Below are 22,181 nucleotides of genomic sequence, written 5' to 3'. Positions count from 1 at the left end.
AACTTAGGAATGGCACCTCAATGGCAGGTTTTTGTTAAGACCTTATACTGGTGGAAGCAAAATATAGTAAAACACTGTGCATGTGTTATATTTTACATTTATATCATAGCTGTAATAATCGGGAAACAGGAACTATCATGTTCTACTTATTTTATTAACAGTAAAAAAAGGGAGACTAAAAAGTGCAATTTGTTTGACTCTAACTGTACAAACAAATGTCCCAGTGTGGTTACCAACCATACAACACACACTGTAGTGTGACCAGATCTGGCTAAATTGGTAGCAGTTTTGTGGTTGGAATTGCTGGCCATACCAGCCATACCAATTTCTGGTCAGTTTAGTGTGGCTCCATTGCCTTGTAGTGTCTTATAGAGCCATCCCTACATGCACCCTTCCGGTACATAAAGAGATTTCCGGGTGGCAAGCCGCCCCCCTGCCCTTCAATCCTCCCTGCATTGTACCATCTGAACTCAGGGTGTGTACTACCCTACCCAGAGGTTCAGGGAAGTGGCACCTGAGCCAACAATGGTGTACAGGTAGCTTGGTAAGTGTTTGTACACACATACGGAGTAAATTATATGCTTGGCAATGTTTAAGAGGTTGTTATCAACACATTCACTTAAAGTGGTTGTAAAGTCAGAAGTTTTTTTTTTTTTATTATATGGATCTATGCATTAAGAAAAAAACATTCTGTGTGCCCCCCCCCCCCCCCTTTAGCCCTTCTAATACTTACCTGAGCTCCATCTCTATCCAGAGATGTTACACAAGAGACTCGGCTGTCCGGGTCTTTCCCTCCTGATTGGCTGAGACACAGCAGTGAGTGCCATTGGCTCCAGCTGCTGTCAATAAAAATCAGTGATCCAATGAGGAGAGAGTGGACGGACTGGGCCGAGCCGCGGCTCCATGTCTGAATGGACACACAGAGCAGTGGATCGGCTTGGGTGCCCCCATAGCAAGCTGCTTGCTATGGGGGCACTCGGCAGAAGAGAGGGGCTGAAGAGGGATACAAGAAAAGAAAGATCTGGACTGCTCTGTGCAAATCCACTGCACAGAGCAGGTACGTTTGACATGTTTGTTATTTTTAACCCCAAAAAATTGACTTTAGTACCATTTTAAACATTTTATAAAGTAATATATATTACTATAAGATTAGATGCATTTACTTTCTACTAAGAATATATATATTTTTTTAATTTAAAGTGCAATTAAGTTATATACTAATACTTATATGTACGTCTTATAAATAAAATTAACTTTAGAACTGAATTAGGCATGTTAGGCAAAATAAAGAACACATCTGATTGGTATTTGTTTTGTATGTTTCTTTTCTCCTTTCTTCTTTGTGACCATATAACTAATCCCAAGCATTCTTCTTTAGCTGCTTGTCTCACAAGCATGATTTTCTGTTGGGGAACACTCTGTTGCGTTGGAGCCTAGAATATGAACACACATGTCATTAATGCACTATGAAGTTGATTTAAAAATCTTAAATGCATTGTGGCCCGTTAACACTTTATATTTTAATAGCCATACGGTAATTTAAGCGTTTGTTACCCCAAGACTTAATATTCCTGATATGTGCCTGATGTACCATGTACTATTGTACATGTATGAGAAACTATTCTGTTCTCTTTGTATTACTTCCTTTATGTGACATCCCTGGTACTCCAGCTAGTTCCCTTGCTTTCCTATTAATAACTGAACACACTAAGCAGCAGAGCATACCGTGATCAGTTCTCTAACCACCTCAATTCAGGGAACTTTCACCCCCTTCCTGCCCAGGTCATTTTTCAGCTTTCAGCGCTGTCGCACTTTGAATGACAATTGTGCGGCCATGCAACACTGTACCCAAATTAATTTTTAATAATTTTCTTCATACAAGCAAAGCTTTCTTTTGGTGGTATTTTTTATTTTTTTACTAAAAAATTTTGAAAAAAAACATTTTTTCTTTGTTTCTGTCGGTAAATTTTGTAAATAAGTATTTTTCCTCCTTCATTGATGTTTGCTGAGGAGGTGGCACTGATGGGAACTGATGAGGTAGTACTTATGGGCACTGATGAGACGCCACTTATGGGCATTGATTAGGTGGCACTGATGAGGAGGTACTATTATGCCTCACTGATGGCCACTGATAGGTGGCACTGATATGCTCCACTGATGAGCACTGATAGATGGCACTGATAAGTGGCACTGATGGGCACTGATAGGCGGCACTGGTGGGCACTGATAGGCAGCACGGATAGGTTGCACTTATGGGCACTGATGGGCAGCACTGATGGGCACCAATGGGTGGCACTGATGGGCACTAAAAGGCAGCACTGACTGGCACCAGTAATGGGCACTGATTTGTGTCACTGATGGGCACTGATTTGTGTCACTGATGGGCACTCATGGGCACTGATTGGTGGCACTCACGCACATTGATTGGTGGCACTGATGGGCACTGATCGGTGGCACTTCTGGGGTTTTACTGTAATTAGGGCACTGATGGTCAGTGTCCTGATTACATGCCCTGTTCTCCCCTGCAAGGAGATGCCACTGATCAACTCTCCTTGTCGTACACTCAATGAGAGCCGATTACCGGCACTTTCTGTATTTACATGTGACCAGCTGTGACTGGACACAGCCAATCACATGGCTTAAGAGCTGCGTCAGTGGCTCTTTACAGAGATTGGGGTCACGCCGTATCCTAGCAACACGGCGCTGCGTGACAGTGGGCGGGCGGCAAGTGGCTAGCTATGCTGGGAACTCAGTGTATTCTCCTCCAATGATCAGACTTGCACAGCCATTCACTGGGAAGCTCAGTGTGCTGCTGCTTCTCCTCCCCCAGCTCTTATGCAGCTGAGAGCAGAGGGAATGTGATCAGTTATAACAAAGTGAAAAGGGGGATTTATATATTTTTTTTTATATCTATACAAAAATGTTTTGCGTTTAATTTCATTTTTAAACTGAATGAGTTGTTTTACACGGTGATCATTTACAATGACTTTAATTCTTTAACTAGATTTGAATCTGCTGGAAACTGACATAGTTACATATTTACATAGTAGGTGAGGTTGAAAAAAGACACAGGTCCATCAAGTCCAACCTATGTGTGTGATTATATGTCAGTATTACATTGTATATCCCTGTATGTTGTGGTCGTTCAGGTGCTTATCTAATAGTTTTTTGAAATTACTTCTAATCTTTATCATAAAAAAATGAAAGCGGACCCTGCATGAAAAAAAAGGAGAGGTGACCTTTAATGACAACTCTAGATCCCCAAAATACAGCATTGCATTCATTACAGCAAATAAAGTGTTATAACTTTGTGAACTGAGCCTGGATTGCTAATAAAGGATGTTCCCCTCCCTTTATACAGATTGTTTTTGGCATTCCAAGCTTACCTTCTCTTGCAGTGATTGTATTTATACTTGATGTAGTTGGCTCTGCTTCTTTAACACTGGAAAAAAGAAAATTATCTTTTTTTTAAAAAAACATTACATACTGGTTCAATGATCCTCTCTATGAAGTTACTGATATCCTAAAAACACATCAACTGTAACAAAGAATAGAACACCATTGCTAATAAAAAACACAACCAGCATTTTTGTGAGGACTTCTGAAAATGTTTGGTAAATCCAGTGAAATCTGGAATTGTACTGTAGGTTGTAAAACATGAGGGAACTGAAGTAGACAGAATCCATAGCAGCTAGGCATTGGAAAGCATTCAGCTTCTATCTTTTATTTTTCAGAGCTTAAATGAACAAACTGAAGATAGAAGCTGAGTGGTTGCCATCCATGTACATCCACTCCAAATGTTGTCTGCTCCAGTTTTGATAACTTCCCCCCATTGATTCTCTATTGGATTCATAGGGGTTGATTTACTAAAGACAAATAGATTTTGTAGTTGCTCCAGAGCTTAGTAAATGGGGTAAAGCTTTGCTTTGCAATGAATACCCAATCACATGCAAGGAATACAAAGTTTTTGATATAGGTAAATCATCTTATAGGCCGTTATTTTTCTAGAGACTCTACTGGTGAGATCTCTGTTTTTGAGTTCCAGTGTTTATACCAGTGGGCGAACCTTGGCATCCCAGATGTTTTGGAACTACATTTCCCATGATGCTCACGCACTTTGCAGTGTAGTTGAGCATCATGGGAAATGTAGTTCCAAAACATCTGGGGTGCCAAGCTTCCTCATCACTGGTCTATACCAATATGTGGCCATCATGATGGGCTCAGACTTTTCTTTTTTTATATTAGGGGAAACTGTGACAGGTGCTGGAATACACAAAGGTAGGTTAGGACGCCCATATGTCCCAGGTAAACAGGAACAGTCAGAAATTATGACAGGGAGACCTTGTTAATAGAGAACTAAAATCAAGCCAGGGCTGACTCAGCTCACCAATGTCTACCTAACTAAACCATCATTTTGGGTTGGATAATTATGTTATTCCATTTTAGGTGTGCACCTCTGTGTAGTACTTACTGACAGTCCTGTTGCTCAAGCAAGTGTTTATATGTGGCAATTTCCTGCTCGAGAAGATTTTTTTGATCCATAAGAATTTTATACTCTATAATTTGTCGCTCTAGTTCACATCTGTTGTGGGCGATCTCCGACTCCACATTGTTAATCATTGTCTGGAGTTGGTCAAGTTCTGAACTGTAGTTGGCTTCTGTTTCTGTCAGTGTGTCTTGAAGAGCTGAATTCTGTGAAGAGAGATCAAATAATAAGGTCTTTTTTGTATGGCATTCAAAGCACTGTAGCTTCAAAAATTGTGTTTGTAGAATAGATATCTAGTAAAGGTGAAGGTATGCTTACCAGTAACAGTTTTGTATTGCCATAATGTAACGTTTATACATAAATTAAAGTGGACCCAAACTCTAGAACCTGTGCCAAAACATTGCAAGCAGAATTCAAACCTGTATTGTTTGTAGGCTCTTTGGAGCTGATCTTTTCCCCATTACTGAATTATTATGCAGGCACTGGGTTTCTGTGTGGGGCTAGCCATCTTTGCAGAGGCAGAGCTTTGCTTACTCATGTTAGAGCTGCCTACCCGATGATTGGTGATCTGATAACTGGTGGAGGAATATTCAAGAGACAGCATGGGAGGTTCTCAAAGCACAGGTCTACAGAATGAATGAAGCAAAAGCAGAGAGATGCATGCCGTGCTGATTTGTTTCCAGCCAGCATGACATTAATGACATTTCACCCCAATTCTTATGCAACTAGCAGTCAGAGGCAGCAGTACCTTAGATCCCACACTTCCGATATTTAGCTGTGAGGTTGTCATCACAGGAATTCCTAGGCACCTTCACATATCAGGAAGTGCATGGTATTTTTCCGGAGGAATTGAAGACAAAATGTTCATTTTTCAGCATATTACTTAATAACAGCTTTCCAAGATGTTCCATATAACATAGTAAATCTTATTTTCTTTTAAGTTTAGGGGAAGTTTTATAAGTTACAACTGTTTCCTCTTATACTGACCACAGACATTCAAGAGCAATCTTATATATGGCACTGATCTGATCACCAATATATCACCCCGTGCGTATTTTAATTTACATGGTAGAGGGAAGTATAATAAGACAGCCATGGCTCTATTTTATCCTAGGGTAAAATCTTGTAATAAGGATCAACAGAAAATAAATTATATAGCTAATTACTGTTTTCCCTAAAAATAAATTGCCCAGGTTGTATAGCTCAGCATGATGGCACCTCTAGACAGAGTGAGTGACAATTGCTTCACCTCAGTAGTTGTCCTAGTCCATAACTCCCAACTGTCCCTCATTTGGAGGGACCGTCTCTCTTTTAAGAACAAATCCCTCTACCCCCTATGCAGTCTCGGTTGTCCCTATTTTTGGTCTGATGTGTTCACCTCTTTACAAAATTGAATATTTTACTACCAAAAGTGTCACGCTTTACTAAATTTTTTATCCAACCTCTGAATTACTGAATTTATTATCTTGAAAAGCCAATATAAAGCACTTGTGTGGTTTAGCCAATCATTTTCTGCATATTAGATCTTTGTGGTTAGTAGTGTAGCAGTGACCATGCAAGGATGTGTCCTTTGCCTATATGCTGTGGCTGAAGGGTGCCCCACTTTATTGTTACAGAAATGATTTGATTTATTAATGATGAGCTGTGAAAGAAGACAAAATACCAACTTCTTGCAACCATTTACAATCCGTAAAACAAACAAGAAAGTTATGCTTATATCGTTTAAAGAAAACATAAAGGCAAAACTTTTATCAGATATTGATAGATTAAATTCCCTGTGATTTTATTAAGGTCTGTGCCACATTAAAATGATTTTCCTTCAATTCCTATGCAGGAGACACAAGAAGAGGAAATCATGTTGTGGAAATTTCCCTCTTAGATAATTGTCACCAGACCAGGTGACACAATTGCAAGACTTGGAAGCAGATAAATATAATGATTTATGAAATACTACAAGCTTCCTTTGTGTTTGAGTACGGTATTGTACTTACAGCACATACTTGGTGAAGTTGAGCATATTGTTCTTGGCTTTTTGCCTTCTTGGGCTTTTTAAGAGGCTTCATACTGTAAATATGTTGTCAGTTGCTCTTATTATAAAGCCAGGTATAATTAAGTCTTATCCTTTAGCGTAAAAGGACATTTGCAAACAAAGTAAAAAGAAAACACAGAAAAAACAGGAAAAAGGAAAAATACAAAAGTTAACCAAGAAATTTAAGCAACCAAAGCGGACAATAGAAAAACCGAGGCTGAACAAAGCTGCTGATAGAGCAAATGGAAGTACAAAAACAGATAAAAAAAGAAAGAAATACATACAAGAATAAAAGCAAGGAGGGATAAAAGTCAAATGGTGGGGTTTCACATATACCAATTTTTAGATGAAAAGGAGAGTCAGTACAAAATCAAGGGAACTGACAGATTAAAATAAGACTTCAGTCAACACTACATCACCCTAATACACATTAAAGTACCAAGTGGCAACACTTACCATGTTCAACTGACTCTGCAGATCAATTTCCAGGTTCTGTATATTACGCTTCAAGTCAATTATCTCAATCTGCACTGATTGAATGCTTTCTGATCCTGACTGGACTTGGAAACTTAGTTCTTCAGTCTATAAAATTATAAAATACAAAAGACCATCATAGCATTCAGTTTTGGAAATGCTTTTATTTACATTTTTATTACAAAGCTTCATAATTACATGAGAATGAGAATATAATACTGAAAAATGTAAATGTTTGGTTACCCTTGCAAGAAACATGGCTTCAACATCTCTAAGGTTCCTGTCCATTAGGTTTTCGTACTCTTCTCGAATATCAGACAAAACGCTATTCAGATCTATAGATGGAGCAGCATCTAATTCCACACTGACTCTGGCGCCCAGTTGACCACGGAGAGAGTTCACCTCCTGGATAAGATGATCACATGAAAAATGTTATTAAGACCTAAAAGAATAGTGCCATAAATACATCATTAGAAAGAATGTGCATCCTCAGTTCCACAAGTATTTTTTTGAGGGGGGGGTGACAAACTGGGCATAATAATTCCAAGATATAAAATGAGTCATCTGGTAATGTATTTGGTTATAATTATTTTTAATTTAATTTTAAAATATTTTTAATTAAGTTATAGATATTTGTAAGTTTAATTTGTTTATGCTGGCATTTTATACCTCATCTTCAAGGCAAGAGATATATATATTGAATGCAACGCCCTCTTCCCAATGCACACGTTCCTGTAAAAGTGGCTGTATGACTAAGTGGGTGCTGAAGCGACCACCAGCTGGAACCATGAGCAATGAGGAATGTCACCAGCACACCATGGGTCTCCAAAACATGGATCCAAATCTTTATTTAGTGATCACATTGTTACAGCAAACAGCAATTTTTCAAAGCTTTGCAGGACTCCTTCATCATGAGTGAATTTGGGGTGGAGAAACTTGACTGGCCTGCACAGAGTCCTGACCTCAACCCGATAGAGCACCTTTGGGATGAATTCGAATAGAGATGGCGAGCCAGGCCTTTTTGTCCAACATCAGTGCCTGATCTCACAAATGCGCTTCTGGAAGAATGGTCAAACATTCCCATAGACACACTCCTAAACCTTGTGGACAACCTTCTCAGAAGAGTTGAAGCTGTTACAGCTGCAAAAAGTGGGCCAACTCAATATTGCACCCTACGGACTAAGATTGGGATGCCATTAACGTTCATGTGTGTGTAAAGGCAGTCGTCCCAATACTTTTGGTAATATAGTGTATATTGAATGGACTTCAGATTTAAACTATAGAGGAAAATGACTCGGATTTACATATAGTAGCTACCTAAAAAAAGAATGTACAATATTTTGAAAAACTATTTCAGTAAGGAGTAATTCGAGAGATGTGCACAACAGAAACATTTGTTTTGTTTTCTTTCGTATTCATTTGTTAAGTTAATCAATTTGTTTTGTCATGTTCATTATATTAGAATGATTCATTTTCGTAATCCATTTTATATACTTGGATTCATTTCATATCTTTGTTGTTGCGAATCCAATAGTATTTTAGAAGATTGGCTATATTCCTTTTAACATGTTAATTTGTTATTTCGGGAGATTACTTATGAATTCTCTTAAGGTTGGATGGAGGTGGATCCATCAGAATCTGTGAAGCATAACATAACAAATGGGACTAAATTAATTTAGTTAATATCCAACTCGAACACAATAAGTAGGAATCATTACCTTTTATACCTTACTGTATTTATTGCAATATGTTTCCATTTCATATGTAGTGCATTTTCTATAAAAATTTAAAATGTTATTGCACTATAAAAACCAAATGGATTTGAATCAATTTGGACCATTCTTTATGCCGTTATGTTATTTCGGATCCTTCAAACATTAATAAAAGGCCTAAACTATTGCATCATGTCATCATGAATGAATACGAATGAATTTGTTGTTTCATTGTAATTTATTTTGAATTCATTGACATTGGTTACTATTGTGATTTGGAGATTCATATACATCTGGATCTCCAAATAACAAAAATTTCAACCGAATTTCGATTTGTAACAAAATGAATCATACATGTCTAGGATTAATGTCTACCAGCAGGGGGCACCTACTAATCCACTGGTTTGAACATTTGGAGAACAGAGTGTTTCTTGGTTTTCATCAGTTGAGAAAAAATCCAGCACACAACCAGATCTTAGAAACTGTGTTTTATATTTACAGTATTTGTGCAACTTACCTCCTCATGGTTCTTCTTCATTATTCTGACTTCTTCTTGGAGTTCTTGAACATTCATTCCTAGTTCCGGGTTTTCTTTATTTAGTCCCTCCAAGATTCTTTGAAGTCCTTGTACATCAGCTTCCACATTGTTGCTTAGTCTGAGTTCAATTTCATATCTTTAGAGTAAAAATGAATAGCTGTTATAACAACTGCAGAAGAGGCTATGAACACATTCAAGGGAAGAAGACGTGTGACTTTTGTATTTGCGACTAAACTCTAAATTCACAGGGATTCTGAGAAACTGCACCTAAGTAGGTCAGACTGGGTTCAAAAATCTTATTCACCCTCTACCACAGGTAATTTATCTTAAATCTAGTTTAGTTTTTAATTTAGTTACTAGCTGGAGCTGGAGGCTCATATCTATTCTAGTGACCTTAAAGTTGTATTAAACCCTCAGCTTTTTTTAGTTTAACACATTGAGCACAATAGAATAAACATTTACTGGTAAACTATTTGTTAAAATTCTTACCCCAGCATTTGCAGTTTACAACTTTCAATGTTGCTGGCTCCTGCTCTGTCATTGCTTCTTCCCTAAACTTCTAGTTTTTGCAGGAAAGAGTTACCAATGCCATCAGGCTGTTAGCTTGTAGAAAGAAGGAGGAAGGAGGAGCAGGGGGGTTCCTAGTCATCCTAGGCTATGAGGCTGTGTGTTTCTATTGATGCACACAATGTAGAGAGACACAGCTCTATGCCCTACATGCAAAGGTGGCTCCATAGGATTCTACAAAAGAAAGGAGCCACCCTGAAACAGGAAACGTGTGGTCATGGCACAGCTGAAACTGGAACATACAGTAGGGAAGGATTAAAAGATAAAGAAGCTTCATAATCAGTACATTATTAAATCGGCCACTAAAAGTGCTTAAAAAGTGAGGGTTTGATATTACTTCAGTATATCAAAACCCAAGGTTAAAAAAATTGCAACCTCAAAAGAGATATTTCCTCCAACTGAGTCTTTATCAACCTGGGTTCTGTGGAACACTAGGGTTAGTCCAGAGATTGGTGTGCATAGTTCTTGCACCAACATTACCTGGCAGACTGTAGCCACCCTTCTCACCTGTTGGCTTAGTATCTATGGACAATGAGGATTTTTCTTGCTGTTGTTAAAGGGTATTCTTCCCCTGGACAACAATTGGAAGGACAACTTTTTACACCGACCACTAACATAAGAGGGCATTCTTCTCACTCAACACCAGTGTAAGGAGACCCTTCTCCCACTGATCTTCAATGTACAGTAAGAGGGCCCTCTTCCTCTGACCACAAATGTAAGGGCATCTTTTCTACAACAAAATTATTAAGAAGAGAAATGTTAAAAGGTATTTCTCAGCTGAGAATGTAAAGAAAGTACTGCAATCTGTGTTGCCTGCTTTACGTTTCTGGTTATTATTATTTGTTTCATTACATTCTTATTATTGAAAATGATTTTGTTATAGAGCAGGAGAGTGTTAAAAATTAGATAACAGTTATGCCACATTTTAATTATTTTATTACTATATCTACAATGTACTATTTAATATACTAGAAGTACCTTAGTAATACTAGGTAATAGTTTTTAACTGGGTTTCCACATTGGTAGAAAGATACACTAGCCACACAAAAATTCTTGTAGCTCACAAAATATTGTCACACTCAATACATGATCATCTGATTCCACCTTTCTTGTTTTTTTTAATCACTTTGTTCTGACTGATATCATATGCTTACTTGTTGCTAAAGTCATCAATTGCCCATTTAGTATTGTCAATTTGCAGATCAATGCTGGACTTCTCAATAGTGGCTGATAAGATCTGTATAAAAAAAACAGAAATGATCATGTTGGGTTGGTTAACAATTACCAATCAAGAACGCCTAACTGTCACATATTTTGCATGTCAACGAGTATGTAAAAGTATTGTGGGAAAAATGAATGTTATGTCAGGATCTGGTAGATTAAAAGTTTACATAAATTTTGATTGTTACCTTTTTCTGGAGCTCGTCAATTGTTTTGAGAAACTGGCTAGAGTCAGGCAAAGCACTGGGGGCATTGCTCTCATACCACGCAGATATTTTCTTCTCCAATTCCTTATTTTCCTGCTCCAAGGTGCAAACCTTTTCGAGATAAGATGCAAGTCGCTCATTCAGATGCTGCATGGTTTCCCTTTCATTGATTCTGAACAGGCTATTGCTTTTTGAACTTCCATAATCTCCGGAGTGGGCTCCACCACATTGCATATTATGAGAATGTCCATGTGAATGGGTGATTTCTTTAAACCGTAGATTTCCTTGAGCACTAGAAGCCCTGTGGTGGTTGTCAAAGGTTTCACCATGATAGGAATTGTAAGATCCTCCACGTGTTGGACTGGTTACTCTAGCATGATGAGATATCTTGGACTGTCCATAGAGGTTTTTGTAGGCTCCTCCTGAAGACAGACAATTGTCCTCATGGCTGGCTTTGTGGGTGAATGATCCAAAGTGGGTATTATTAAATCCACCACCATGCTTGAAGCTTCCATATTTGAACTTAGGAGAAGGTGCTGGAGAATAGTTCATCATATTGTGTCTAATGGCTTTAGCAAGGATGGGATCAAAGAGAAGTGTTACAGCTGTGTGTATGTGATACAAATGTAGCCAGTTTATAGAATCCTTTTTATATTAAGTCAAAGGGTGTTGTGAATTGTTAGAGATGTTTATAGGATTTTTTTTTACAAGCATCTGAATCCTTTGTCCCTTGTTGTACATTTCATATAGAATGTTGTTTGAACTTCATGTGATTTGTCATATAGTCTGAAACATAAACTTATTGGAAGGCGTAGAAGGTTATTATATATTTATTGAACTCCTTGTTCACAGGTTTAAGGCATGTGACAGCAATGATGACTTATAAATGCTGTGCAATAATTTCTAGAGTTGCCTAGTCATTTGAACGGGTCATCTCATTCTGGCATTTAGACCCCTTTTATACTTGTGTGACTTTTCCTGCGACTTTGGACATCAGAGTCACATGACAAGTCATACCCCATGATTCCCAATGATAACCATTCAAATCTATGCGACTTCAAGTTGCAACGACTTCAAAATAGTCCCTGTACTACTTTGGTCCAAGTTTGATGCGAGTTGAGGTCCATAGACCTCAAGTTTATACAGGTATTCCTTGAAATTGCGGCAAAATCGTGGCGTCAATATTGCGGCCACAAAATTGCGGTAAAATCTCACGACTTACAAATCACGGCAGTGTGAAAGGGGTCTTAGGCTGTTTCAAGTATGATTTTGCCATAGGAAAACTGTGGCCAGAGTATGGACATTAACAGCTTCAGCACTGGAAGATTTTACTTCATTCCTGACCAGAGCACTTTTTGCGATTCGGCACTGCGTTGCTGTAACTGACAATTGCGCGGCCGTGCAATGTTACACCAAAACAAAATTGACATGCTTTTTTCCCCACAAATAGAGCTTTCTTTTGATGGTATTTGATCACCTCTGTGGTTTTTATTTTTTGCCGTATAAAAAAAAAGAGCGACAATTTTGAAAAAAAGCAAAAAGGCAGTACTATAAAAATGCACTGATTACTGTGTAAATGACACTGGCAGGGAAATGGTTAAACACCAGGGGGCGATCAAGGGGTTAAGTGTGTCCTAGGGAGTGATTCTAACTGTGGGGGGATGGGCTACCACTGACATGACATGACAGCAATCACTGCTCCCGATGACAGGGAGCAGTCATGTCTCTGTCATGTCACTTAGCAGAAGGGGGAAATGCCTTATTTACATAGGTATCTCCCAGTTCTGTGGCTCCATGACTCGATCGCCGGGACACTGGCGGACATCGAGTCCGCGGGTTCCGTGGGCACGGTCATGCTGTATGCGGCAAATGGGCACGCACCTGCTAGCCCCGCCAATTAAAGGGGACGTACAGGTACACCCATTTGCCCACCACTGTGCCAACATATATCGGCGTGCAGAGGTCGGCAAGTGGTTAAATTATTTACTACATAACAAGCAGTAAACAAGCATTAAAATAAAAACAGAAAAAATTAAATTACTGCGCTATCCCAAAAATGATCGTGTATATAGGGTTGACCTTTAAATGAAGTGACAAAAGCTGCAACTAAAAATGTGAGACACACACACTACAAATATCATAAAAAGGAAAGCTGCGCTAAAAAAAATTGATATGTGACCATAAACAATGATACAATCAATAAAATCACACCATTGAAAATACATAAAAAATATATAAAAAGTTCTTGCAATGTGGTATCACATCAACATTTACATTTTCACCAGTGATAAGTGCAAAGAATTGTGATAATAAGGTATATATCAAGATGCACGTGTAACAAAATCAAGTCCACACAGATAGGCTAGTTGAAAAAAGCCCACTTATATGCAGTTGTATGGAAGGTGACTTATAATCTTCCTGTCAGCAAAGACATGCAATTTCTACACTCGGAGGGGTGTGATGGGGTGCAATGAGAGAGTGCCTCCACCCACGAAAATGCTGCCGCTTACCAGTTCCTTAGATCCCCTGTTTAAGGAGGTCATACACGCCTGTGGCTCTTAACCCCAGCCTCGGGTCTTTCACAGCTAAAGGGACTCCTCAGGCTCTCCATGTAAGATGTCATCACATGTGGTAGAAGTATGTTCATTCACCATGAAAGGACATAAGAGGTTCCATAGCGTAACACGTTTTTAAAATTTTATTGGTATAAAAAGGTAATGGACTTACAGTTATGCAGGAGAAGTAAAGCGGTACAAAGCGATGGATTAAAAACAAAAACCACGAGCCGGCCAGTTCTCGTATGCTGCCCGTAGCTTCCGGGACTAGCGCGGTATGTGGTGACGTCAGCACGCCGCTCCTCCCTACTGCGTTTCGTCACAGATGACATCTTCCAGGGCCGTGGAGAGTTTGAGGAGTCCATTTAGCTGTGAAAGACCCGAGGCTGGGGTTAAGAGCCACAGGCGTGTACGATCTCCTTAAACGGGGGATCTAAGGAGCTGGTAAGCGGCAGCATTTTCATGGGTGGAGGCACTCTCTCATTGCCCCCCTTACCCCCCCTACGAGTGTAGAAATTGCATGTCTTTGCTGACAGGAAGATTATAAGTCACCTTCCATACAACTGCATATAAGTGGGCTTTTTTCAACTAGCCTATCTGAGTGGACTTGATTTTGTTACACGTGCATCTTGATATATACCTTATTATCACAATTCTTTGCACTTATCACTGGTGAAAATTTAAATGTTGATGTGATACCACATTGCAAGAACTTTTGATATATTTTTTATGTATTTTCAATGGTGTGATTTTATTGATTGTATCATTGTTTATGGTCACATATCAATTTTTTTTAGCGCAGCTTTCCTTTTTATGAAGCATTCAAATAAGCTCTCATTGACATTTGTAGCTTCAAAAAACTCTGGAGAAACGAGTCCTTAATATTTATAAGGGATCTAGTGAAGTCACTCAAACCATGTCTCTGCATTCTGCTCTCCCCTTTTGCACATTCATTGTGTTTACAGAATATTATAGGTTAGAAAGCTGGCAAGTTATTGGCTAAGTTATTAGAGCTAAATGATAGTAGAAGCTAATGAAAATGAAAGCATTTTTTTTTCAGAAATTCAAGAATGAATTGCCCCATGGTGCTTGCAGCTAGAGAGGTCAGTAAGGGTTTATTTTAAAGTTCAACCTTGGGACGGTAAAAAAAAAAAAAAAAAAAACCCTTGTAGTGGGGCCTTGGCACTGCAAGGTTTAAATGCTCATTAACTCTAAGGGGTAGAGGAAGAGGATGTCTTACTGTATTCCTCACTTTGGCCTGCTCTGGCACTCACCTCTCCACCATCTTCCTAGTCAACAACGTTACACATGGGAGCTTGTTGGACAATAAACAAGGAGACAGAATCTATAATTCTTAAGAATTCTACATGCTGTGTTTTCGTTAAAAGATGGCAAAAAAATATGCCGGCATACCCTTGTATATAGGTACACATATCTGATATTATTTATAAAGTTAATGTTTTTGTAAAGGAATTTTTGTTAAATAACAAACATGTCATACTTACCTGTTCTGTGTAATGGTTTTGCACAGAGCAGCCCAGATCCTCTTCTTCTCGGTTACCCTGCCAGTTGTCTGGGTCCCTCCCCCTTGCCGAGTGACCCCAAGCGGCACTTGCCGAGTGCCCCCCTAGCGGCTTGCTATGGGGGGCACTCGTGCGTGCTGGCTCTCGAGCTGGCTTTCTTGAGTCCAGAAGACACAGAGAGCGTGGCTCAGCCCTGCCCCCCAATCAATCCACTTACTGACTGTGATTGACAGCAGTGGAAGCCCATGGATCCTGTAGAAAAATGATCCACACTCCGGTTGTTGCTCTTAAAATTTCTTTATTGAATAGCCACAGTGAACAAAAGCAGATTAAATCAGTTGACGCCTTTCTGCCTATAAGGCCTTAGTCATAACCTATGGATCCTGCAGCTGCATCTCAGCCAATGAGGAGGGATAGACCCAGGAGAGCCGCTGCTCTTGTGCCCATTGCTGGATCGACATTGGGCTTAGGTAAGTATTAGGGGGCTGAGAGGGGAGGTGCACGCTGAAGGTTTTTCACCTTACTGCACAGAATGCATGAAGTTAAAAAACCTTCAGCGGATAGAACCATTTTAAGTTGCAAGAGCTTTACATTTTTTTCACTAAAGTGGAACCCTGATATCACAAGCACATGTAAAATGGTAGTTCATCAAATAGGATACAGTTGGTGGAGCTGTGTAAAACTGGATGGACAAATAATCAGATTCTTTGGTAAACAAAACATCTCCCTGATAGGTATTTCATCTGTGTATTTAGCTTAAAGAGTTTAGCTTTAAATGCTCTTGGGTAATAAGTTACTTTTATGTTTGGGATACGTTGACCTTGTCTTAATTTAGCATGCCCTTAGAATTTAATAAAGACAGGAAAATGGAACGCAACATTATGTTTTTTATTGGATTTTTACACAAATACAGAAGAAATTGCATAATGAAGTAGTACAACCAAAGGTGATATATATTCCAATATAACACAATATGTCAAAACAGATGTATGTAGTAACAAGCGGGTAAAGCACAGTACTTATAGGTGGAACATAATTGGAAGAGGTTCAATAGTTGTAGAGCAATATCAACATTCTATATATAGGAGTCAAGTTTTAACCCAAGAGAGCCATGGCTGCCATGCTTTCGTGAATTTGTCTAGCCTGTCCAGACATAATGCTAGGGATTTTTCATATTGAACGAAACATTTTTTGTTAAAGTAAAAGACTTAAGCCTGCCATAGACGGTTTGAATCTCGGCCAGTTCAGGAGGGACCAGCCAAGATTCAAACTATGTATGCGCAGGCTAAAGGTACTCAAGTTGATTGATCAATCAACTTGAGTACAACCAGCCTGTCAGGTTATACATGATGCGAGTTGCTAGCGGCTATTATACACACACTGACTGTGTTGATGGGGGAATTCATTGATTTTCTTTGTTGAAGGAAAGAAAATCACTGCATCTACGGCTTCACAATAGATTATCATACAGGCTATTACTCCTTGATAACACAAAGTACAGAGTGGAGCACTGTGAAGTATGAAACCTACAGCACTGCATAGAGAATGGAATAATTTGGAGTATATATTTTACAGGACAGCTTATAGAGCATAGAGGTATGGAGTGTATAACACAGTAAACAGGGTATAGAGTAGAGCAGTGTGGAGTATACAACATGCAGTATAGTGTATAGAGTAGAACATTGTGGAATACAACATACAACATGTCAGTCTAGGGAGAGGGGAGTGTTAGATGTACTAGCAGGTTTAAATACACTAACAAATTGAAGCCAAACTCCAGCTCACACTTTATAATTAGTTACAGCAAACTGTTTTTTTTCTTTGGGGGCCAAAAAAGCTGAAAAACAAAAATGAATGCAACCATCACATCTTGGAATTGGTAAGCTGCAATCTAATAAATGTTTGCTTTTGGGTTTAATACTGCTTTATTTCTATAAACTGCAGCAGTTTCCTCCTTAGTCTGTCTTAAGCCAAGAGAGCCACAGCAGAATATACCTGACCCCTGCTCTTGCTGTAATAATAATAATAATAAATAATAATGCCCATGTGGGTGTAAGAACACTGCATGCTTTGTATGGAGTCACCCTCATCCCAGCTCTCCCAGTAATGGAATTTCAAGTCCGAGAACTTGCTTTTCTGAACATTAATAAATCACCAAGACCTGATGGCTTGCATCCAAGGGTACTTAGGGAACGCAGTCAAGTGATTGCCAGACCGTTGTTCCTAATTTTTACAGACAGTCTACTGACTGGAATGGTACCAGCTGATTGGAAAAAAGCCAATGTAGCACCAATATTTAAAAAGGGCCCAAAATACATCCCTGGGGTGTCTATAGTATGCCTGTAAAGGGGCGCATGTTTCCCGTGTTTAGAACAGTATGACAGCAAAATGACATTTCAAAGGAAAAAAAGTCATTTAAAACTACTCGCGGCTATTAATAAATTGCCGGTCCGACAATACACATAAAAGTGCATTGATAAAAACGGCATGGGAATTCCCCACAGGGGAACCCCGAACCAAAATTTAAAAAAAAATGATGTGGGGGGTCCCCCTAAATTCCATACCAGGCCCTTCAGGTCTGATATGGATATTAAGGGGAACCCCGGCCAAATTTTTTTAAAAAATGGCGTGGGGTCCCCCTCAAAATCTATACCAGACCCTTCAGGTCTGGTATGGATTTTAAGGGGAACCCTACACCAAAATTAAAAAAAAATGGTGTGGGGTCCCCCCAAAAATCCATACCAGACCCTTATCCGAGCACGCAACCTGGCAGGCCCCAGGAAAAGAAGGGGGGATGAGAGAGCGCCCCCCCTCCTGAACCGTACCAGGCCACATGCTCTCAACATTGGGAGGGTGCTTTGGGGTAGCCCCCCAAAACACCTTGTCCTCATGTTGATGGGGACAAGGGCCTCATCCCCACAACCCTTGCCCGGTGGTTGTGGGGGTCTGCAGGCGGGGGCTTATCGGAATCTGGAAGCCCCCTTTAACAAGGGGACCCCCAGATCCCGGCCCTTCCCCCTCTGTGAAATGGTAAGGGGGTACAAAAGTACCCCTACCATTTCACAAAAAAAGTGTCAAAATTGTTAAAAATGACAAGAGACAGTTTTTGACAACTCCTTTATTTAAATGCTCCTTCTTTCTTCTATCTTCCTTCGGTTTCTTCCCCCATCTTCTTCTTCTTCTTCTGGTTCTTCTGGTTCTTCCTCCGGTGTTCTCGTCCAGCATCTTCCTCCGCAGCGCCGCCATCTTCTTCCCTTCTTCTTCTCGGGCCGCTCCACATCCACCACGATGGGAGACTCCCGCTGTGTGACGCTTCTCCTCTTCTGACGGTTCTTAAATAATGGAGGGTGGGGCCACCCAGTGACCCCGCCCCCTCTGACGCACAGTGACTTCCCTGTCTGCCCCCTCTGATGTCACGGGGAATGCCACAGGAAACTCTCCGTCAAGTCCCCGTGCATCAGAGGGGGGCGGGGTCATTGGGTGGCCCTGCTCTCTGTTATTTAAGAGCCGTCAGAAGAGGAGGGAGCCTCACATCATGGTGGATGCAGAGCTGCCCGAGAAGAAGAAGGGAAGAAGACGCCGGCGCCACGGAGGAAGATGCTGGACGAGAACACCGGAGGAAGAACCAGAAGAAGAAGAAGATGGAGGAAGAAACCGAAGGAAGATAGAAGATAGAAGAAAGAAGGAGCATTTAAATAAAGGAGTTGTCAAAAACTGTCTCTTGTAATTTTTAACATTTTTGACACTTTTTTTGTGAAATGGTAGGGGTACTTTTGTACCCCCTTACCATTTCACACAGGGGGAAGGGCCGAGATCTGGGGGTCCCCTTGTTAAAAGTTCAAAGCTCATCCCTACTGTTAGGTTGCATTTGATGGGCACTGGTGAAGCTGCATTTGATGGGCACTGGTGAGGCTGAATTTGATGGGCACTGTTGAAGCTGCATTTTATGGGCACTGGTGAAGCTGCATTTGATGGGCACTGGTGAGGGTACATTGATGCATTGATCGCTTGCACGTGAGAGGAGGTCAGTGACAGCGCCACCAGGCCAGTCTAAGGGGGGTCAGTGATGTAAGGGGGGAGTAAATACAATAATGTAATGGGGCACTGATATAAAAGTTTCCTCCTTATATCAGTAATATATCTTATCTTAGTGTATTATTTCTGTGGAAAGTGGTCTCTATTCACCCTCCCACATCCCCAGAGTTCCTGGGGTCCCCCTTGATGAGTGCTCCACTTTTACCACTTAAACCCAGAATTTGCTTATATATATATATATATATATATATATATATATATACATTTATTTATATTTTTATATATATATATATATATATATATATATATATATATATATATATATATATATATATATATATATATATATATACATATATATATATATATATATATACATTTATATATATATATATATATATATATATATATATATATATATATATATGTGTGTGTGTGTGCTTTCATATCTGTCTTATTTATATGTGCTTTAAAATGCATGGTTTTCCCTTTTATGAACAAGAAAATAATAATGTAATGCTGTTGGGCAGGTATTATAATGCTATTGGGCTGGTATGAAAATTTTCCAGGGCTGGTTTTCATTCCCAGTCCGGCCCTGCCTAAAGACATGCTAATCCCCTCCATGCAGTCTTTGTTTTAAAGACCCAGCAAGCAGCCCCTCCGTGCTTACTTTTTAGAATCATTAGTATACGTATACTAATTGTATACATTAAGAGTGACACATATATCTATTCATTCTTTTAACCATTAGACAATAGCACTAAAAAATATTTGGATCAAGTTTGGTGCAGTGACATACTGCTAAATTATTATTAATATGCATTTATATTTCACTTCAGTGGCAGCACCTACCACCTCCATTCCTGTTTGTAATAGGGCAGCTGCACATCAATTTACCGTTAACTGACCAGTCCCACATTGGGATCTCTGATCCTCCTAGGCTGCCTTCTAAAAAAGCTGCCAGTACTACAGGAGGGTGGTGTGTGATATTACCCGGAAGGCTACTTATCAGCCTGGTACCAGCCAGCTCATTTCAATATCAGTGACTGCATTGAGGTCATATAAAGGGAAGAATTCCGGTGCTCCAAATAATGTGATGCCCCTTTTTTTTCAAACGTTTAGTAGTGGCTTTAGTAGCAAATCTTTTTAGATCAATGATATCATCTAATATAAAAAGGAGGCAGCAATCCTCAGAGGGTGTCTGGTGCCTCTGTAGACAAGTAACACAATAAGAGAGGGGGGGAGGCGACAACTGAATAAATCTTACTGGTTTCAGTATATTTTGTGTAAGGTGTAAAATTTACAGGTCCATGGAGTGAAGATACCCATCAAAGATAAAAACATCCTGGGGTACTCTGATGCCGCTCTGCGGGCTCCGGTATCGATCACTCGGTCGTGGGGGTGTTGAATTCGGTCACTGGATTTTGTGCAGTGTCCACTTGACAGGAAGCTCCATGTTGACCAGTCTGGAACGTGGAAGCGGAAGTGATGTTATCGTGGCAGGGCGGGCATCCAAGCTGAGGATTTGCAATGCAGGAAATGTACAGGCTATGCACTCAGAGCTCACAGCTCCTTTTACTGGCCTATTTCTCTTAGGAGTTTAAGTACCTGGGCAAGACATCCTTGGCCATGGATCTATAATGGGCAGTGTACCAACACTAGAAAAAAGTCCTTTTTAATGTATTAAAACAAATTGTTTAATGAAAAAATAAAGGATGGAATAAGTGAAAAGGTAAAAATGAGAACAGATTTCTTGTAAAAAAAAAAATGAGAACAGAAATAAAATGCACTATAAAAATCAAGTAATGGTGTTTGGAATAAGTATACAAAAAAAGATACAAAAAAGGGGGGTAAAAATAAAAACAAATGGAAATTGGGAGGAAACAGGGGGGGGGGGGGATTATTCTTTTGGGACAAGGAGTTACTTACTATGCGTATTAGATAGCACCATGCCCAACTTGTGAGGAACTCGATGTCCAGGAATGGGTAAAAAAACTACCATAAAAATCACGCTGTAAAACACCAAAAGAAATTTGGGGCTTATAAAAAAGGGGGACAATAATAAGGAATGTGTCTCTATTTCTTCGTTGATTCCCCCTGGCGAGAGAGTATTCAATGAGTATATCCAGTAGGTCTCCTGCTGACATAAGCGTTTAAAGCATTCCGCAGCAGGAAGACCTCTGGGGATGGCCTCGATGACCCAGGTTCTGAGGCCCATAGTGGATTCGTGGTGTTCCTTGAGAAAATGTAGAGGGATACTGTGGTTTTTCCCATCCCTTCTCAATGAAACGCCTGTGTTCGCCAAATGGTTGGCACAAGGTGCGTATGTCCCCTGTCTATAGAGGCACCGGACACCCTCTGAGGATGGCTGCCTCCTTTTTATATTAGATCATACCATTGATCTAAAAGATTTGCTACTAAAGCCACTACTAAACCTTTTTATTAAAAAAGGGCATCACATTATTTGGAGCACCAGAATTCTTCCCTTTATATGACTGTTGAACTGTTGTGCCCTTTTTCCGAGCTGCACCTTGTTTTGGATGTCCCTATTTTTGCTGATTTTAATTGTACCTAATTCCATTTTTTAAATAATTGTATTTTTGGTTAATTTTTGGTACATCTCCATCCAGTACCACAGTCCACTGATACATAGTAATGGAGCTCATTATAGAAATTGAAAAAGATACATTTAATATCCTAGATTATATTTATTCTCTGTTTCCCACCAACCTTATTTCCTCTGCCAACCAACACTGGTGTGACATTTATTTCTTGGAACAGTATCTTCTTCACAAAATCACACCCAGAAGCCTTAGAGTCCTTACACAATGCTCA

General features: G+C 39.7%; 1 protein-coding gene across 1 annotated transcript; it reads right to left on the bottom strand.

The window, feature by feature from the left end:
* Window positions 1–1,374: 1,374 nt before the first annotated feature.
* LOC141113764 (keratin, type I cytoskeletal 19-like) lies at window positions 1,375–11,788 on the bottom strand. The gene is made up of 8 exons (XM_073607043.1): window positions 11,216–11,788; window positions 10,961–11,043; window positions 9,219–9,375; window positions 7,233–7,394; window positions 6,972–7,097; window positions 4,472–4,692; window positions 3,387–3,442; window positions 1,375–1,433 (listed from the first exon to the last, which is right to left on the bottom strand). The coding sequence occupies exons 1-8, from the start codon at window positions 11,786–11,788 to the stop codon at window positions 1,375–1,377; spliced, it is 1,437 nt and encodes a 478-aa protein (XP_073463144.1).
* Window positions 11,789–22,181: the final 10,393 nt, after the last annotated feature.

This window comes from Aquarana catesbeiana, linkage group LG12 (assembly GCF_042186555.1).
Source record: "Aquarana catesbeiana isolate 2022-GZ linkage group LG12, ASM4218655v1, whole genome shotgun sequence".
NCBI classification, from domain to species: domain Eukaryota; kingdom Metazoa; phylum Chordata; class Amphibia; order Anura; family Ranidae; genus Aquarana; species Aquarana catesbeiana.
Note: the sequence above shows the minus strand (reverse complement) of the source record. Positions and strands in the feature narration are given on the sequence as shown.

Excerpts from the sequence above, each read along its gene's own strand:
- LOC141113764 (XM_073607043.1), bottom strand. The coding sequence starts at position 11,788 with ATGATGAACTATTCTCCAGCACCTTCTCCTAAGTTCAAATATGGAAGC. Across the intron at positions 11,044-11,215 it reads TTGACGAGCTCCAGAAAAAG|ATCTTATCAGCCACTATTGA; the intron begins GTAACAATCAAA and ends TTTTTTATACAG. Across the intron at positions 1,434-3,386 it reads TACAATCACTGCAAGAGAAG|GCTCCAACGCAACAGAGTGT; the intron begins GTAAGCTTGGAA and ends TTCATATTCTAG.